General features: G+C 50.3%; 6 protein-coding genes across 6 annotated transcripts; 3 read left to right on the top strand and 3 right to left on the bottom strand.

Annotated features, from left to right (window-relative positions):
• Window positions 1-180: 180 nt before the first annotated feature.
• Window positions 181-996, top strand: VTN00DRAFT_7007 (mitochondrial 54S ribosomal protein bL21m; the record flags this gene model as incomplete). Its single annotated transcript, XM_069433707.1, has 1 exon — window positions 181-996. One exon carries the CDS (start codon window positions 181-183, stop codon window positions 994-996), a length of 816 nt encoding a protein of 271 aa, XP_069287061.1.
• A 926-nt stretch (window positions 997-1922) lies between these two features.
• On the bottom strand, window positions 1923-2520 carry VTN00DRAFT_7006 (uncharacterized protein; the record flags this gene model as incomplete). The annotated part of the gene is made up of 3 exons (XM_069433706.1): window positions 1923-2050; window positions 2114-2241; window positions 2321-2520. The coding sequence occupies 3 exons, from the start codon at window positions 2518-2520 to the stop codon at window positions 1923-1925; spliced, it is 456 nt and encodes a 151-aa protein (XP_069287060.1).
• Window positions 2521-3027: 507 nt separating this feature from the next.
• Window positions 3028-4704, bottom strand: VTN00DRAFT_7005 (uncharacterized protein; the record flags this gene model as incomplete). Its single annotated transcript, XM_069433705.1, has 4 exons — window positions 3028-4001; window positions 4054-4134; window positions 4190-4291; window positions 4359-4704. The coding sequence occupies 4 exons, from the start codon at window positions 4702-4704 to the stop codon at window positions 3028-3030; spliced, it is 1503 nt and encodes a 500-aa protein (XP_069287059.1).
• Window positions 4705-5755: 1051 nt separating this feature from the next.
• On the bottom strand, window positions 5756-7111 carry VTN00DRAFT_7004 (uncharacterized protein; the record flags this gene model as incomplete). The annotated part of the gene is made up of 2 exons (XM_069433704.1): window positions 5756-6642; window positions 6697-7111. The coding sequence occupies 2 exons, from the start codon at window positions 7109-7111 to the stop codon at window positions 5756-5758; spliced, it is 1302 nt and encodes a 433-aa protein (XP_069287058.1).
• Window positions 7112-7437: 326 nt separating this feature from the next.
• VTN00DRAFT_7003 (uncharacterized protein) lies at window positions 7438-8247 on the top strand (the record flags this gene model as incomplete). Its single annotated transcript, XM_069433703.1, has 1 exon — window positions 7438-8247. The coding sequence occupies one exon, from the start codon at window positions 7438-7440 to the stop codon at window positions 8245-8247; it is 810 nt and encodes a 269-aa protein (XP_069287057.1).
• Window positions 8248-9775: 1528 nt separating this feature from the next.
• Window positions 9776-12029, top strand: VTN00DRAFT_7002 (uncharacterized protein; the record flags this gene model as incomplete). Its single annotated transcript, XM_069433702.1, has 12 exons — window positions 9776-9819; window positions 9884-9987; window positions 10046-10143; window positions 10193-10316; window positions 10366-10423; window positions 10475-10518; window positions 10567-10750; window positions 10802-11186; window positions 11237-11352; window positions 11407-11484; window positions 11540-11694; window positions 11755-12029. The coding sequence occupies 12 exons, from the start codon at window positions 9776-9778 to the stop codon at window positions 12027-12029; spliced, it is 1665 nt and encodes a 554-aa protein (XP_069287056.1).
• Window positions 12030-12106: the final 77 nt, after the last annotated feature.

Here is a 12106-nt window from a genome sequence, read left to right as displayed (position 1 = left end):
CGGCAGACGAAGCGGCCACTCGCGCTACTCTTTCGATTTTCTCGACGCCGGGAAAGTCGAGACAGGAAGATCGTGATATCAGTCTCCGTCCGCCCTCGAGGAGCACTCCGCTTCTGCGTCCCAATTCCTTTTCACCTCGATCCGATCCCGTCCGGATACGGAGAGAAACAGACAGCAAACATGTTCTCCCGATCCGCTCTCCGGAGCGTCTTCGACCTGCGATGGGCGGCTCCAAATCAGGTCCCATCTTTTGCTTCGATGCTCTCCCGCCGAGCATACCTCCATCAGACCGCGACGGCCGCATCTCAAGCCCAATTGCAATCGAAAGCCCCGGAACAGTCCGCATCGCCGCTGGACGCCGTCCCTCGCGCGCAGTCATCGCAGCCAGAGCAGCAGCCACGACATGACATACCGATATCAACCTCCGAATCCTCCACATCCTCCGAACAGACGACATTCGTCCCACAGACACGCAACCACATCCCCCCTAACAAACTCCCCATCCCACCGACCTTCACCTCGCCCCTCAAACTCACCAAATCCCTGACCAAAATGCTCCCGCACCTCACGACCCAACCGCCCTTCTTCATCACGGCGCACCTCCACGACCGGCCCTACCTCCTCACCGAGGGCGACCACCTACGCCTCCCCTTCCTCATGCCCAAGGTGAAGCCCGGCGATATCCTCCGGTTCAACCGCGCGAGCGTGATCGGTTCGCGCGACTTCACGCTCAAGGGCAAGCCGTACATCGACGAGCGGATGTTCGAGTGCCGCGTGCGGGTGCTGGGCGTGGACGCGGAGCCGATGCGGATCAAGGAGAAGACGAAGCGGAGGCAGCGTCATGTGCGCCACGTGAAGAGCAAGCACCGGTATACGCTGATGCGTGTCATGGAGGTGCGGGTGAAGAGTCTGGAGGAGTTGCTGGAGGAGGAGGGCGCGGAGATTGTGGAAAATGGAGCGGAGGGTGCTAATGACAAGGTGGAGGCGAAGGCTTGATTGAAAGATAGTGAAAAAGTAGAAAAAAGAAGCAAAGGGGACAAGGGTGATTGAGGAAGAACCTCTCCGATTCGAACCTGTCTTCTGATTTTTATGTTTGATTGAGATGTCCTGAATGGGGATTCTACGTTTCCGGCAGTCCGGCCCTATGTACAGATAGTTTTATCGTGGTTATCAAAAGGTGCATTTCTATTCATCACTGACATATCGATACATGTCATGCTTGGAATTGATGCCTCGAAATGTGCAACCTTCCATCCAAACATAAATCAAATGACACAATAATCGTAGTTACCAGGCTGGAAGGGCAGGTGGAAAACTTCTAAAAGTCAGTTAAATAGTAGAAGATATTTACACCTTTACGTAGATCTAGTCCGATACCACAGTGCTGATGTCTACCTTCTGCATGGAAAGGACGTTTATGTTAACCCACCATATATCGTGACATCATACCCCTAAGAGACAGAGAGATTGAAAGGTCTAGTTTCTGCCCCCAAATGAAGAGGCGAAGAACATATCAAATTGGCTGCAAGCTACACGAAGTTAAAGATGAGAAATGTAGGTAGCCCATAGATAACACCACATGTCATAGTTGATGCACATTCCAAGCTAATAGATACGTAAATAATAGGTATACGCAAAAGTGGCGTTTGGATATCAGCTAGACAAGAAAAAACCAATACCATCAATATCAACACTCATTTTGCTCGATGCGATAAAATAAAATAACGACGCTCCTCACTTCATCCCATTCTATGCATGACGGGTATGCAGTATTCTGTATTGTATTGTATTTATTTTCCATTCCCTCTCCCCAAAACACCGAACTCCATTGCTGAATTAGTAATCCATCCGGTATCACATATCGAGCTTCAAAAGCGAAATTCTTTCTCAAAAGAAAGAAGTGATGAAATTAAGGCTTGTATTTACTCGACAAAGTTCCGCAACTTGGTCAGCTCGTCCAGGAGCTCCTGCAGCTCCGTGTCGGAGATCTTGTTCTGCAGGCTGGGGATGAGGGACTTGGCTTCCTCGGCGTTGTCGCAGCATAGACTGCCTGTTTTTACCTGTTAGTCGATGTCCCTTTCTACCACGTATACATGTATATGGGAGTACGTACCCAACTGTGACCTCTCAAACATCTCCAGCTCCGTGTGCGAGTTCAGCAAGCGTTCCACGGCCCGGATGTTCTCCTCCTCCTTGAACCGCGAGAAGACCTCCAGGTAGTCGAGCGTCTTGGTCAGGTTCCTAGCGAGAAAACAGTTAGCATAACCCATCTCACCAGACACCTGTAGTAGTCCAGATCGAGAAAAAAAGGGTGACTTACTCCGGCTCCTCATACTTCTTGCCGCTCCGCCGCTTGTTCTCGAGCACCTTGTTGATGACGAGCCGCGCCTCAGACAGCGACAGGGTGTGCGTGTTCTGATCCGCGCCGAGTTTCAGCTGCGAGGCGGCTTCGAGCTCGCCCTGGGGCACAACACGCTTGCGGTGCGTTGGGGGTGGGATTTGCATGCCACTGCTACTCATCTTGGTTTGTTATTGTCTTGTTTCTTATCGAGGTTGTTCTCTGGCTTCTGGAAGTCTGTGAAACTACGTCTGCGACGGATCCCTCTTCACTCAGAGCAGAGGATGAGAATGAATAGTAGCTTGCGCGAGGTAGAGAGAACAGGTAGCGAGAGCAGTGTAGCGTGAGGTTCTGGAAGAGTCGCTGACGCTTGAGCGGCGAAGGTCCCGCGTCGGAGGTCGAGGCGCCTCCGGTCTTGGCATTCCGTAGTCGGGCCGATCTGATCTGGGCCCGAGCTGCCGGTCCAGACCGACCGTAGCTATACATGCATTAAAGATATAGTTCTAAAACTTCCTTGCTAGGATCTACAAGTAAATATAGATAAACAAAATGAGAGGAGAATTTTTCATTCACAGGGTATCAAATTTTAAGGTCCGTTATTCTGCACCCTCACGTCTATATAGTATCCTCTATGCCCATCCAACGCCTCGTCCTATGCAATGATGGATCACGGCATCTCAAAAACGCCTTTATACTTTCTTGAAAGCGACTTCCTTCGGCAGGCGGAAGCTTGCGCAGAACATCTGCTTCTTCGGGCTCACCAACCGGACGTTATGGATCTCCAGCTCCAATTCCTGATTGCCCGAGCCGCCCACTTTATCTTCCGGCGTGACGGTGAAGCCGATCCGCTCCGAGATCCGCTTGCAGACGTCAGTGTGGTCGTCAAGCTCGTTGTCTGAATTGCCTGAGAAGCAGTAGACATGGATCATCGGCAGACGCCGGTCCGTGTGAGGCGCAAATAGCGACTCGTGCCCGGCATACAGACCGACAAAGGCGTCAAGGAATTCAATGGCCGTAGCAGGGAGGTTCATGACGTAGTGGTCGACGGTGGACGGGCGGACATATCTCTTTGGCTCAGGGACAGGAGCAGCGGCAGCACCGTCCTGGGCCTTCTTCTCCCTCTCACTACGTCGCACCTTCGGCTCGATCGTAGCTACTACCGGCTCCGACGCGAGCAGCTCCTTGGCTGACCGCCGGATGAACTCCCTCCCATCGAGGTTGAACGCGGTAACAAACTGCTGGACCTTGTTCCTCTTGATCGCATCCACCATGACCTCCCACCCGTGAGGGTTGAGGTCATTGGCCCAGACGAAGATGCGCTTCCTGCCGGCGGGAATGGCAAAGGGACCGACACCCGCCATGACGTCGCAGACCATCTCGCCCTCGTGGAACTTCTCCACCAGTCGACGGTGCTCCGTGTCCAGGCGGCTGTTCCAGTAGACACGGGAGTAGTCAAAGCGGAATTCGCAGTCCTGCTCGTGCGCGATGACGTTCATGTCGTTGTCGCCGGCCAGGAGCTCGAACGGGAAGGTGCGGAATTCGCTGTGCGAGCCGACATCCTCTGTCTTGCGAATCACAGTGCGGACGTTCTTGTTCTTGTCTAGTAATACCTGGGCGATGAGGTGCTTGTACGGGAGGAACTGTTCCCGCAGGTTCAAGTGCACTGTCTAGTTAGCACGTCTGAATTAATCGAAATCAAATTTCAGCAGACTTACAAACATGTCCAACCTGCGTGAAACCCACAGGGGTCTCCTTGAGTTCCTCGTCTTGAGGCAGAATAGATGAGATTATATCGACTAAACCACGTTAATTCCGAGCCCAGAATCAGCAGCACGGCACAGCCATCCGTACCATAATTCCAGTAATCATAATCAAGCTCCAAATCATAAGGTCCCAATCCAACTTTTCCATTTTCCACCAGCTCCGTTATCTTAGGCGACCAAGTCGTAGAATCTATCCAACCCAATTAGCTTCCTTCTATCATCTCTCACAAACTCTAAAGGGCGAGGGCTACACCCACCATCATACTTAATATCCTCCCTTAGCAACAGACACTTCTTCAAGAGATCACTCTTCTCAATCGCCTCCCCAGGCTTCTTAAAAGCCTGTACCGTCTTCTCCTGCACATCCCGGACAGGGGTCTGCCTGGGGACCGCGAGGAGGTCGCGACTCTTCAACAACTCAGTTCGGATCCGGGAGATGTTGGTGTTCTCGAACACGGTGGCCGCGGAGAGGGGGACGGTCTTGCGGAAGAATGAGCGATCGAGAACGCGCATCGCGCGGTTCACGGGTGGTCGAAACATCGCCGGGAGTTCGCTCTCGACTGATGGTTTAGAGGTGGAGGGTTCGGTGGCTTGCGAAGACATTGAGAGAATTGTTCCGGTACAGCTGACGTAGAATCAATTAGATTGTCGTAAATGAGGGATATGGATTAAGTGAGTCGTTATGTGTCCATTTGGAGATAATTTCTCGACTTTTTTATCCTCTATGGCGCCCGTCGATACCCAATTTGCAGCGCCCCTCGGATAATTTATATGTCACGTGAGGTAAATTGCAGGGCGATAAGATAACGCTGCTAATCACCTTCACGTGCATTGCATAGGCATCTTACTATCTTTAACTAGGCAACGATTCGAAGGTTCCATGACTTGAAATTGTGCTGTACAAGTTTGTACATACAATTCCCACAATAGGGTGTATACTAACTAGGCCGCTCACGCGATACATTCCTTAATTTGAAAACAAGCTTCAGTTGAAATCTCGTTTCATCATAAGCCCAACCATCAGTCTATCTTTAGACTAAAATAGTAAAAAGTCGCATTTCTTGATTGATTCCTACATCCAGGAATAGTAAAGCCCAATGATTGCAGCAGTGTGTTGATTACAAATACTACTGACAGACCAAAAAGGTTTTCGTAGCACCCCTGGTGTGAGCTTTTATATACCCTTTTTTGGGATTCAGTTTTTCATGACTCACTTTTTTCACCCAAGACCAAATACTGGCCCAGGCTCTTCCCAAGATCAGATCCCTTCAGTTTCGTGCTTCATGTGTAGGGTTCAACTGAACAAAACATCACCTCTATTCTGGCTAAGTGTACATTCGCAATGTAAAGTCCTAAAAGTCTATGGCAATACATCATGACAAGAACCTGTAGAATCACAATAAGAAAATGCGAGGGATTAAGAACAGAACAAGTTCAACGACACTGCAGAAAGACGCAAGATTCAATTGGAAGGTTACCGTAGCCAGGCAGCTACAACATGATGTCGAAACCATGACATAAAGAATTACACAAAACAAATGCAGAAGGAAGACCTACCATACTTACAGCACATACATATCCACAGGGGTATCTCAATCCAACGCCGTACAGATCTCATCCCGTATCCTGGACCCAATCAAACAAACCTCGATGATCACTGGCTTTCCTTCTTCAGCCCGTCAATGACCGCCCTATCCATCTCCCTCTGCGCTTCCAGCCCCTCGATTCTTTCATTCAACTCCTTGATCTTGTCGTCCTTTTTCTTCAGTGCTAGGCGCGTTATATCTCTCCCCCGAACGATCCCCTGTGCCCTTAGCTCGTGCTTGTTTAGCAATGCCACAAGTTCGTCTTTAGCCTTTCTGGGGAGCACGACGTCATAGCGATCAAGAAGGCCCAGTGCTGAGGCGGCAAGCTCGGAGTTGTCAGAGTGGGAAGGCGCAGAAAGGACGTTGGAATGTCTGCTGGGCGTAGGGGTCGTTGATATCTCCACGGATGGAGGGGGAAAATAATCCACCTGCGAGGACCTCTGTGATGTTGGAGTAAGGACAGGATTTGGCCGTGAGCCGGTGCGAGGAGTGGCTTGAGCTGCTGAGAAGGTCTCATTCTCCATTTCCTCCAGCTTCCTCTTTCCCGGAGAAGTGAATCTGGCCGTCTTGGGCGTCTTTCGAGGCGTCTCTGGACTGAAGTTGGGCTGCTTCGGTGGGCGGTCCAATATCCTTTCTACCTCATCATCCAGGTCCTCATCCCAGCCAAACGAATCGTCGTCCTCCGATATAGTCCTGGAAGACTTTCGACTCTTCGACGGACTTCCTACGTCGTCCTCCAGCGCATCGCGGTATCGTCCACCTCCCCTACCAGTAGTCGCCGGAGTAAAAAGCCCACCCCCTCTCGCGATTGACTTTGAAGGCGTTTTCGGCGTCCGATCCACGTCGGGCTCTGATTGCGTGTTCGAAAGGACAGCGGCCTTCTCACGGACTTTCGCATCATCCGCCCACAGGAAGAAGTTGCACCGTTCGCCCTGGGGTTTCTGGCAGGTGTAAACTGCTTCTCCGTCAGTATATACAGGCTACGGTATCGTCAGCTAGGGCTACTTACACCATTTCCCCTGGTTTTTACCCGGCTTTTTGGTCTCGAAGTAGGCTGCGGGGAGGCGCGGATCGCAGTTGCAGTGCCAGATGTTGTTGATCAAGCATCCGTGCAACGGCATCACCTTCCGGGGAGAGCCGGTCGCGCGGCTCCTCTTATTCTGGGACATCACGTAGTTGTGATGGATGATGGCATAGTCATGGTGGATCGCATGAGGAGTTCGATGGTGTTGAAGTCCGCTATGGATGCCGCGGGCGGTGTCACTATGGAAACAGGTTCCGGCGGGCTGGACCGGCTGTGGGGAGCCCGCTTTGGCGCCCGCGGCGGAGCAGCGCCCCGTTAACGAACTCTTTGACTTACCACGAACACCCAAGTCCAGAGTACACAGTGCAGTCTTTGTCTTTCCTTGAGGTGATGCTGACATGCTGTTCCTTTGATATGGAGAATACTTTGTTGCGATGTCTGCTAACCAAGCAGTTTCTTCCCAAGTTGTTTCATCGATCATAAAAATAAATTTGCTTGCAATGCATCCTTCAACGAGAACAATGACTTCAGAACCAGAAGCGCCATCAATGATCTAAATCCCTTTCCGCTCTTTATTATCCTATTTATACTACGAATTCCAAGGCACCATCCAAGACATAGCCAAGACACAATGCTCTCATCCTTTTTCCATTTCCAGAAAGACACCAAAGAGGATACCCCCATCCGCTTGCAGATCATATCCGACGTGCACCTGGAAGTAACCCAATGCTACTCCACCTACACAATCCCCCAAAGGCGCCATATCTGATCCTAGCTGGTGACATCGGCCGATTATGCGACTACGACAGCTATCAACTCTTCCTGCAACGACACTGCGCGCAATTCCGCCGTGTTTTCTTGGTCCTAGGAAACCACGAGTTCTTCACCCTTCGCGCAGAGGCGCTAGAAAAGGTGGACCGTCTCCAGCGGGATCCTGCACTGTCTGAGAAGCTGACCGTTCTGAATAGAATGCGAATCGACATCGAGGACTCAAAGGTCACCGTCCTAGGATGCATGCTCCAAACGCGCATCGACCTCTCAGCGAAAGACATTGTGACTAAGAAGGTCGGCGACTCCCGTCACGTCAGGGACTGGACTGTCGAGGACCACAACGCGGAGCATGAGGTGGATGTCAATTGGCTGAAGAAGCAGTTGGCCATATTGAAGCAGGAAGCTCCTGATAGAAAGGTCCTTGTCGTCACGCATTATGCTCCGACGTTCTACAAGACAAGTAATCCGGTGCATGCTGAGAGTCCCTTGAGGACAGCGTTCTGTACGGAGCTGCTTGGCGGAGAGGCCAGGAGCTGGCCGGGGATTGGGAATGTGAGGTATTGGGTCTTTGGACACACTCACTGGTGTACGGAATTTCGAATAGGTGGGATAACAGTGGTCGCGAATCAACGGGGCTATGTCCTCGTTCCACCGGGAGAGGAGGACAGTAAGGAAAAGAACAAGCAGCCTGTACCGAGGAGTTGGTGGGAGTTCTACAAAGAGCAGAGGAGAGAGTTTGATATTGAGAAGTGTATAGAGATATGAGTCGTGGACCTGACAGAAAAAAAAGTTTTGTATCTTTATAGAACTCTCTAGGTGGAGTTCTGAGGCTTTACTGTATAGAAGAGCGACAAAATAAAGACACAACACCAAACCACCCCAGATATAGTATATATATCTCATAATCCAAGTCATACCCCTCCCAAGAGAACCAATTCACAATTCACAGCACAAGTACCTACCTACCTATCATACATGCAATAGACACAAAACATGACCTAATCCATCCACAACCAGTAACCACACACGTGGCGTGGCGCTGCATCATCGCGCACTAAAAAGACGCCAGCGACCCCGACCCCGCACGGCAGATGGAGAAAAAGTACCGAGCTAGTTACAGTACATCGACCACGAGCGGTGTCGATTCCCCTCTCCCAATAGGCATGTTTGGGTTTGTGATCTCAGGTCTCACAGTAATATTAATAAATCTCATTGGGCGCAGAGAAGGTGTTGAAGCTGAACAGATCGCATCTCTATCGATTCCGGATAGAGAATCTTATCTAGAAAGTGCCTATCTAGGGTAATGTTTGAAAAAGCTTCTAGATAATAAGCCACGCGAGTATCTAGCCGAAGATAATGTGATCCTTAATGGCTTTGTCAAGACAAAGTTTCTCACTCCTAGTACTTTATTTTCAACTGTATATTGCATCCAACCCTGGAGCTTTGCAAAGCTCTGTGTTACAACAACTTCTCCTTGATAGGCCCACGATAACACCCATATCACGACACTGCGTGATAGCTGACTGAGCCACCCGATATAAGTTACTGAGGTCAGCAAAACTATCTGCCCAATCGGGACATCCGCGACGCTTTATCTACCTATCTAATCTATCTTAATCTTCCTCGAACCCGTGCGGCCCTCTTGATGCTATATCAAGGAACAATAAGGATCTTACAGAGCAATACTGCTGAGACAAACATCGTACAGGCTTTCGCTTTATGGGCATCTTCGCCCGACAACTATGGCTATGCCACAGTCAAAATGTCACGTCCAATCCCAGCCCTCAATCGGCCAAATGGGCACGGACACTGCTATCAGATCGGCCAAATCGACCGCTCATAACGCGGACCTCGGAGGACGAGGGACGCTGGGCGCGGGCGGCGGATGCCGCTCACACCACTAAGTAACCTACCACAAGCTCCACCGGCGTACGCGGTACGGGGTAGGCTGTCAGCTAGTAGTACTAAGCTTACCGCGGGTGGATGGGCGGTCCTACCCGACAGTGTGTGTCCAGCCAAGCCTAGGTTGGGTTGGGTGGGAAGACCGGGGTAGGTAAGATAGATGATAGTCTTTGATCAGCTATGAGGAGATAGGCGAAGCGGGAAGTACAGCATAGCGCAGTACGCATGTGCGGACCGCGGCTTATAATAATAATGGAGCTCTCGAGGAACTCTGATCGACATTGCTGTCTTTCTCGTGGTCTTGCCTGTCTGGCAGTGAAGGGATCGCAGTATTCCCTTATCTTATCTCCTGGAGAGCTGTTGATGGATCCGAATTGAACAATCCGGCACGATGGTCAATGTTAACTGGAAGAAGATTAACAAAAAGTTGACGGTGTAAGTACCGATCTCATTTGCGTTGGACTTCTAGTAGCACGTGTGTACATACTAACAATTCCAGACCCATCGACGAGGACAGCTACTATGAAAACACCGCCTGGTGTAATCGGGACCTGATCCCTATTCCGCCCGAGCGACGAACATGGGGAGTCTGGGGGTATTTCGGTGTGTCGATTCTCCAACGTGCATATACCATGGACGTATCTCATCGGGGTAATCTCAGGCTACTGGACGGTTTCCGGTTCCTGTATCTCCGCCTGGACGACGGGTAGTACATTGCTGGCGTTCGGACTGAACCCGCGACAGGCCATTGGATGTGTGGTACGTTAAAATCTAACCAGCTGCTAATGATATTCCAAAATCTTACCAGATCAAGGCTGCGGGAGGTATAATCACCGGTCTTCTAGCCGTGGCTTGTGGATGGATGGGTGAGAAACACCATATCGGCTTTACCGTTGCTTCTAGATTCTCATGGGGCATGCGGGGATCTTATTGTAAGCTCTATCTGGAGTCCCTTTCCCAGTTCATCACTGACAGGTGCAGTCCCGGTTATCATCCGAATATTCGTCGCATGCATGTGGTTCGGAATGCAGTCGTACTGGTAGTTCTCTCCTTCGGGCCATGAATTCCATTCATCTGACATATCGGATAGGGGAGGACAAGCAACGAGAGTGCTCATAGGTGCCATTATACCAGGTATGAAAAAACCAGCGATTTGCATCTGTCCTCTCTGACGCATTGCAGGGTTCGCGCATATGAAGAATTTCTTTTCCGAAAGCTCTCATCTTCTCACAAAAGACTTTATCGGAATGGTCATCTGGTATGCGGCGTTCATCCCATTGGTATTAATCCCGCCAGAACATCTGCAGATACCGTTCGCCATTTCATTTGTCCTCTTTGCAGCCTCGTGCTTCGGTCTCTTAATTTGGTGAGTCCAGTGATTTGGTGGAGGGGGGAACACTTCTGACATCCTGATCAGGGCCATAGTCAGCGCCGGAGGAGCAGGGTTGATGTTCCAGCAGACAGAAACCACAATCGAAGTGGGCTGGGGCGTCATGTACGGAATCACCGCAATCCTAGGCGCATGGGGATCGGGCACCCTAGGACAGTCTGACTGGACCCGTTACGCAAACCGACGCCTGGCACCAACGCTCTCGCAGCTTGTCGCTGCGCCTGTCACGATAACTGTAACTGCAATCATCGGGATTATTGTGACCAGCGCGTCAAAAGACCTGTTTGGCGGGGAGGTTGTCTGGAACCCGATCTACCTTCTTGCAGATATCCAGGAGAAGTACCATTCGAGTCCGAGGGCAAGGGCTGGCGTGTTCTTTGCATCGATTGGGACAGTTTCAACTCAGCTCGCAGTAAGACAATTATTCATATCAAATGAATGACAGGCGTTCTGACTATAAAGATTTCCGTTGTCCTCAATTCTGTTTCAACAGGGATGGACATGGCCGGTTTGTGCCCAAAATATATTAATATTAAACGCGGAAGTTATATCATGGCGATAATTGGGATATGTACCCAGTAAGTCCAGAGTTCCTCATTTTATTTCTACCGACCTTTTTGCTGACAAGACAGACCATGGCAACTCCTTGCAACGGCAGATAAATTTCTTTCTGTTCTGTCTGGCTTTGGAGTATTTATGGCCCCACTGACGTGAGTAACGCCCATCCGCTGCTGTATGGCAAATAGACAAAGCTAACCTGTCCAGTGGCGTCATGCTGGCGGACTATCATCTTATCCGCAGACAAAAGTTGAAACTGAAGGACCTATATACGGGTAATTCGTCTTCGATATACTGGTATTCCCATGGCCTCAACTGGCGTGGAGCTGTCGCATTTACAGCCGGAATGTGGCCATTGCTGCGTAAGTAAAATAACCGTCTTGACTAAAGGCCTGTGAATCTGCGCGCTGACTATATTCAAGCTGGTCTGGCTGCCTCTGTTAATAACGTGACCAGTCCCTCCTTTGCAGGATGGGTCAAATTATACAACCTCACATTCATAGTCGGTATCGCCATGAGCTTTACCGCTATGACAATTATCTGTTATATCTCTCCGCCTCCAGGGCTAGGCCGGGAGGGACCATTTGTTGAGGTTGAGGGATTTGAAGCAGGCACATCAGGTAACACAACCTCTGCACCTAGCTCTATGCATGGAGGTGGTGAGAAAGCAATCAAGACCATGGAGGTACAGGTTTGAACACGTAATATAGATCTCTCATGTCAACAGATGATGTTAATAAGCGAGAACAACAAATGACAAATTATATTAATATT

Source organism: Thermoascus crustaceus (genome assembly GCF_041956765.1).
Source record: "Thermoascus crustaceus strain CBS 181.67 unplaced genomic scaffold VTN00scaffold_4, whole genome shotgun sequence".
In the NCBI taxonomy this organism is placed as follows: domain Eukaryota; kingdom Fungi; phylum Ascomycota; class Eurotiomycetes; order Eurotiales; family Thermoascaceae; genus Thermoascus; species Thermoascus crustaceus.
Note: the sequence above shows the minus strand (reverse complement) of the source record. Positions and strands in the feature narration are given on the sequence as shown.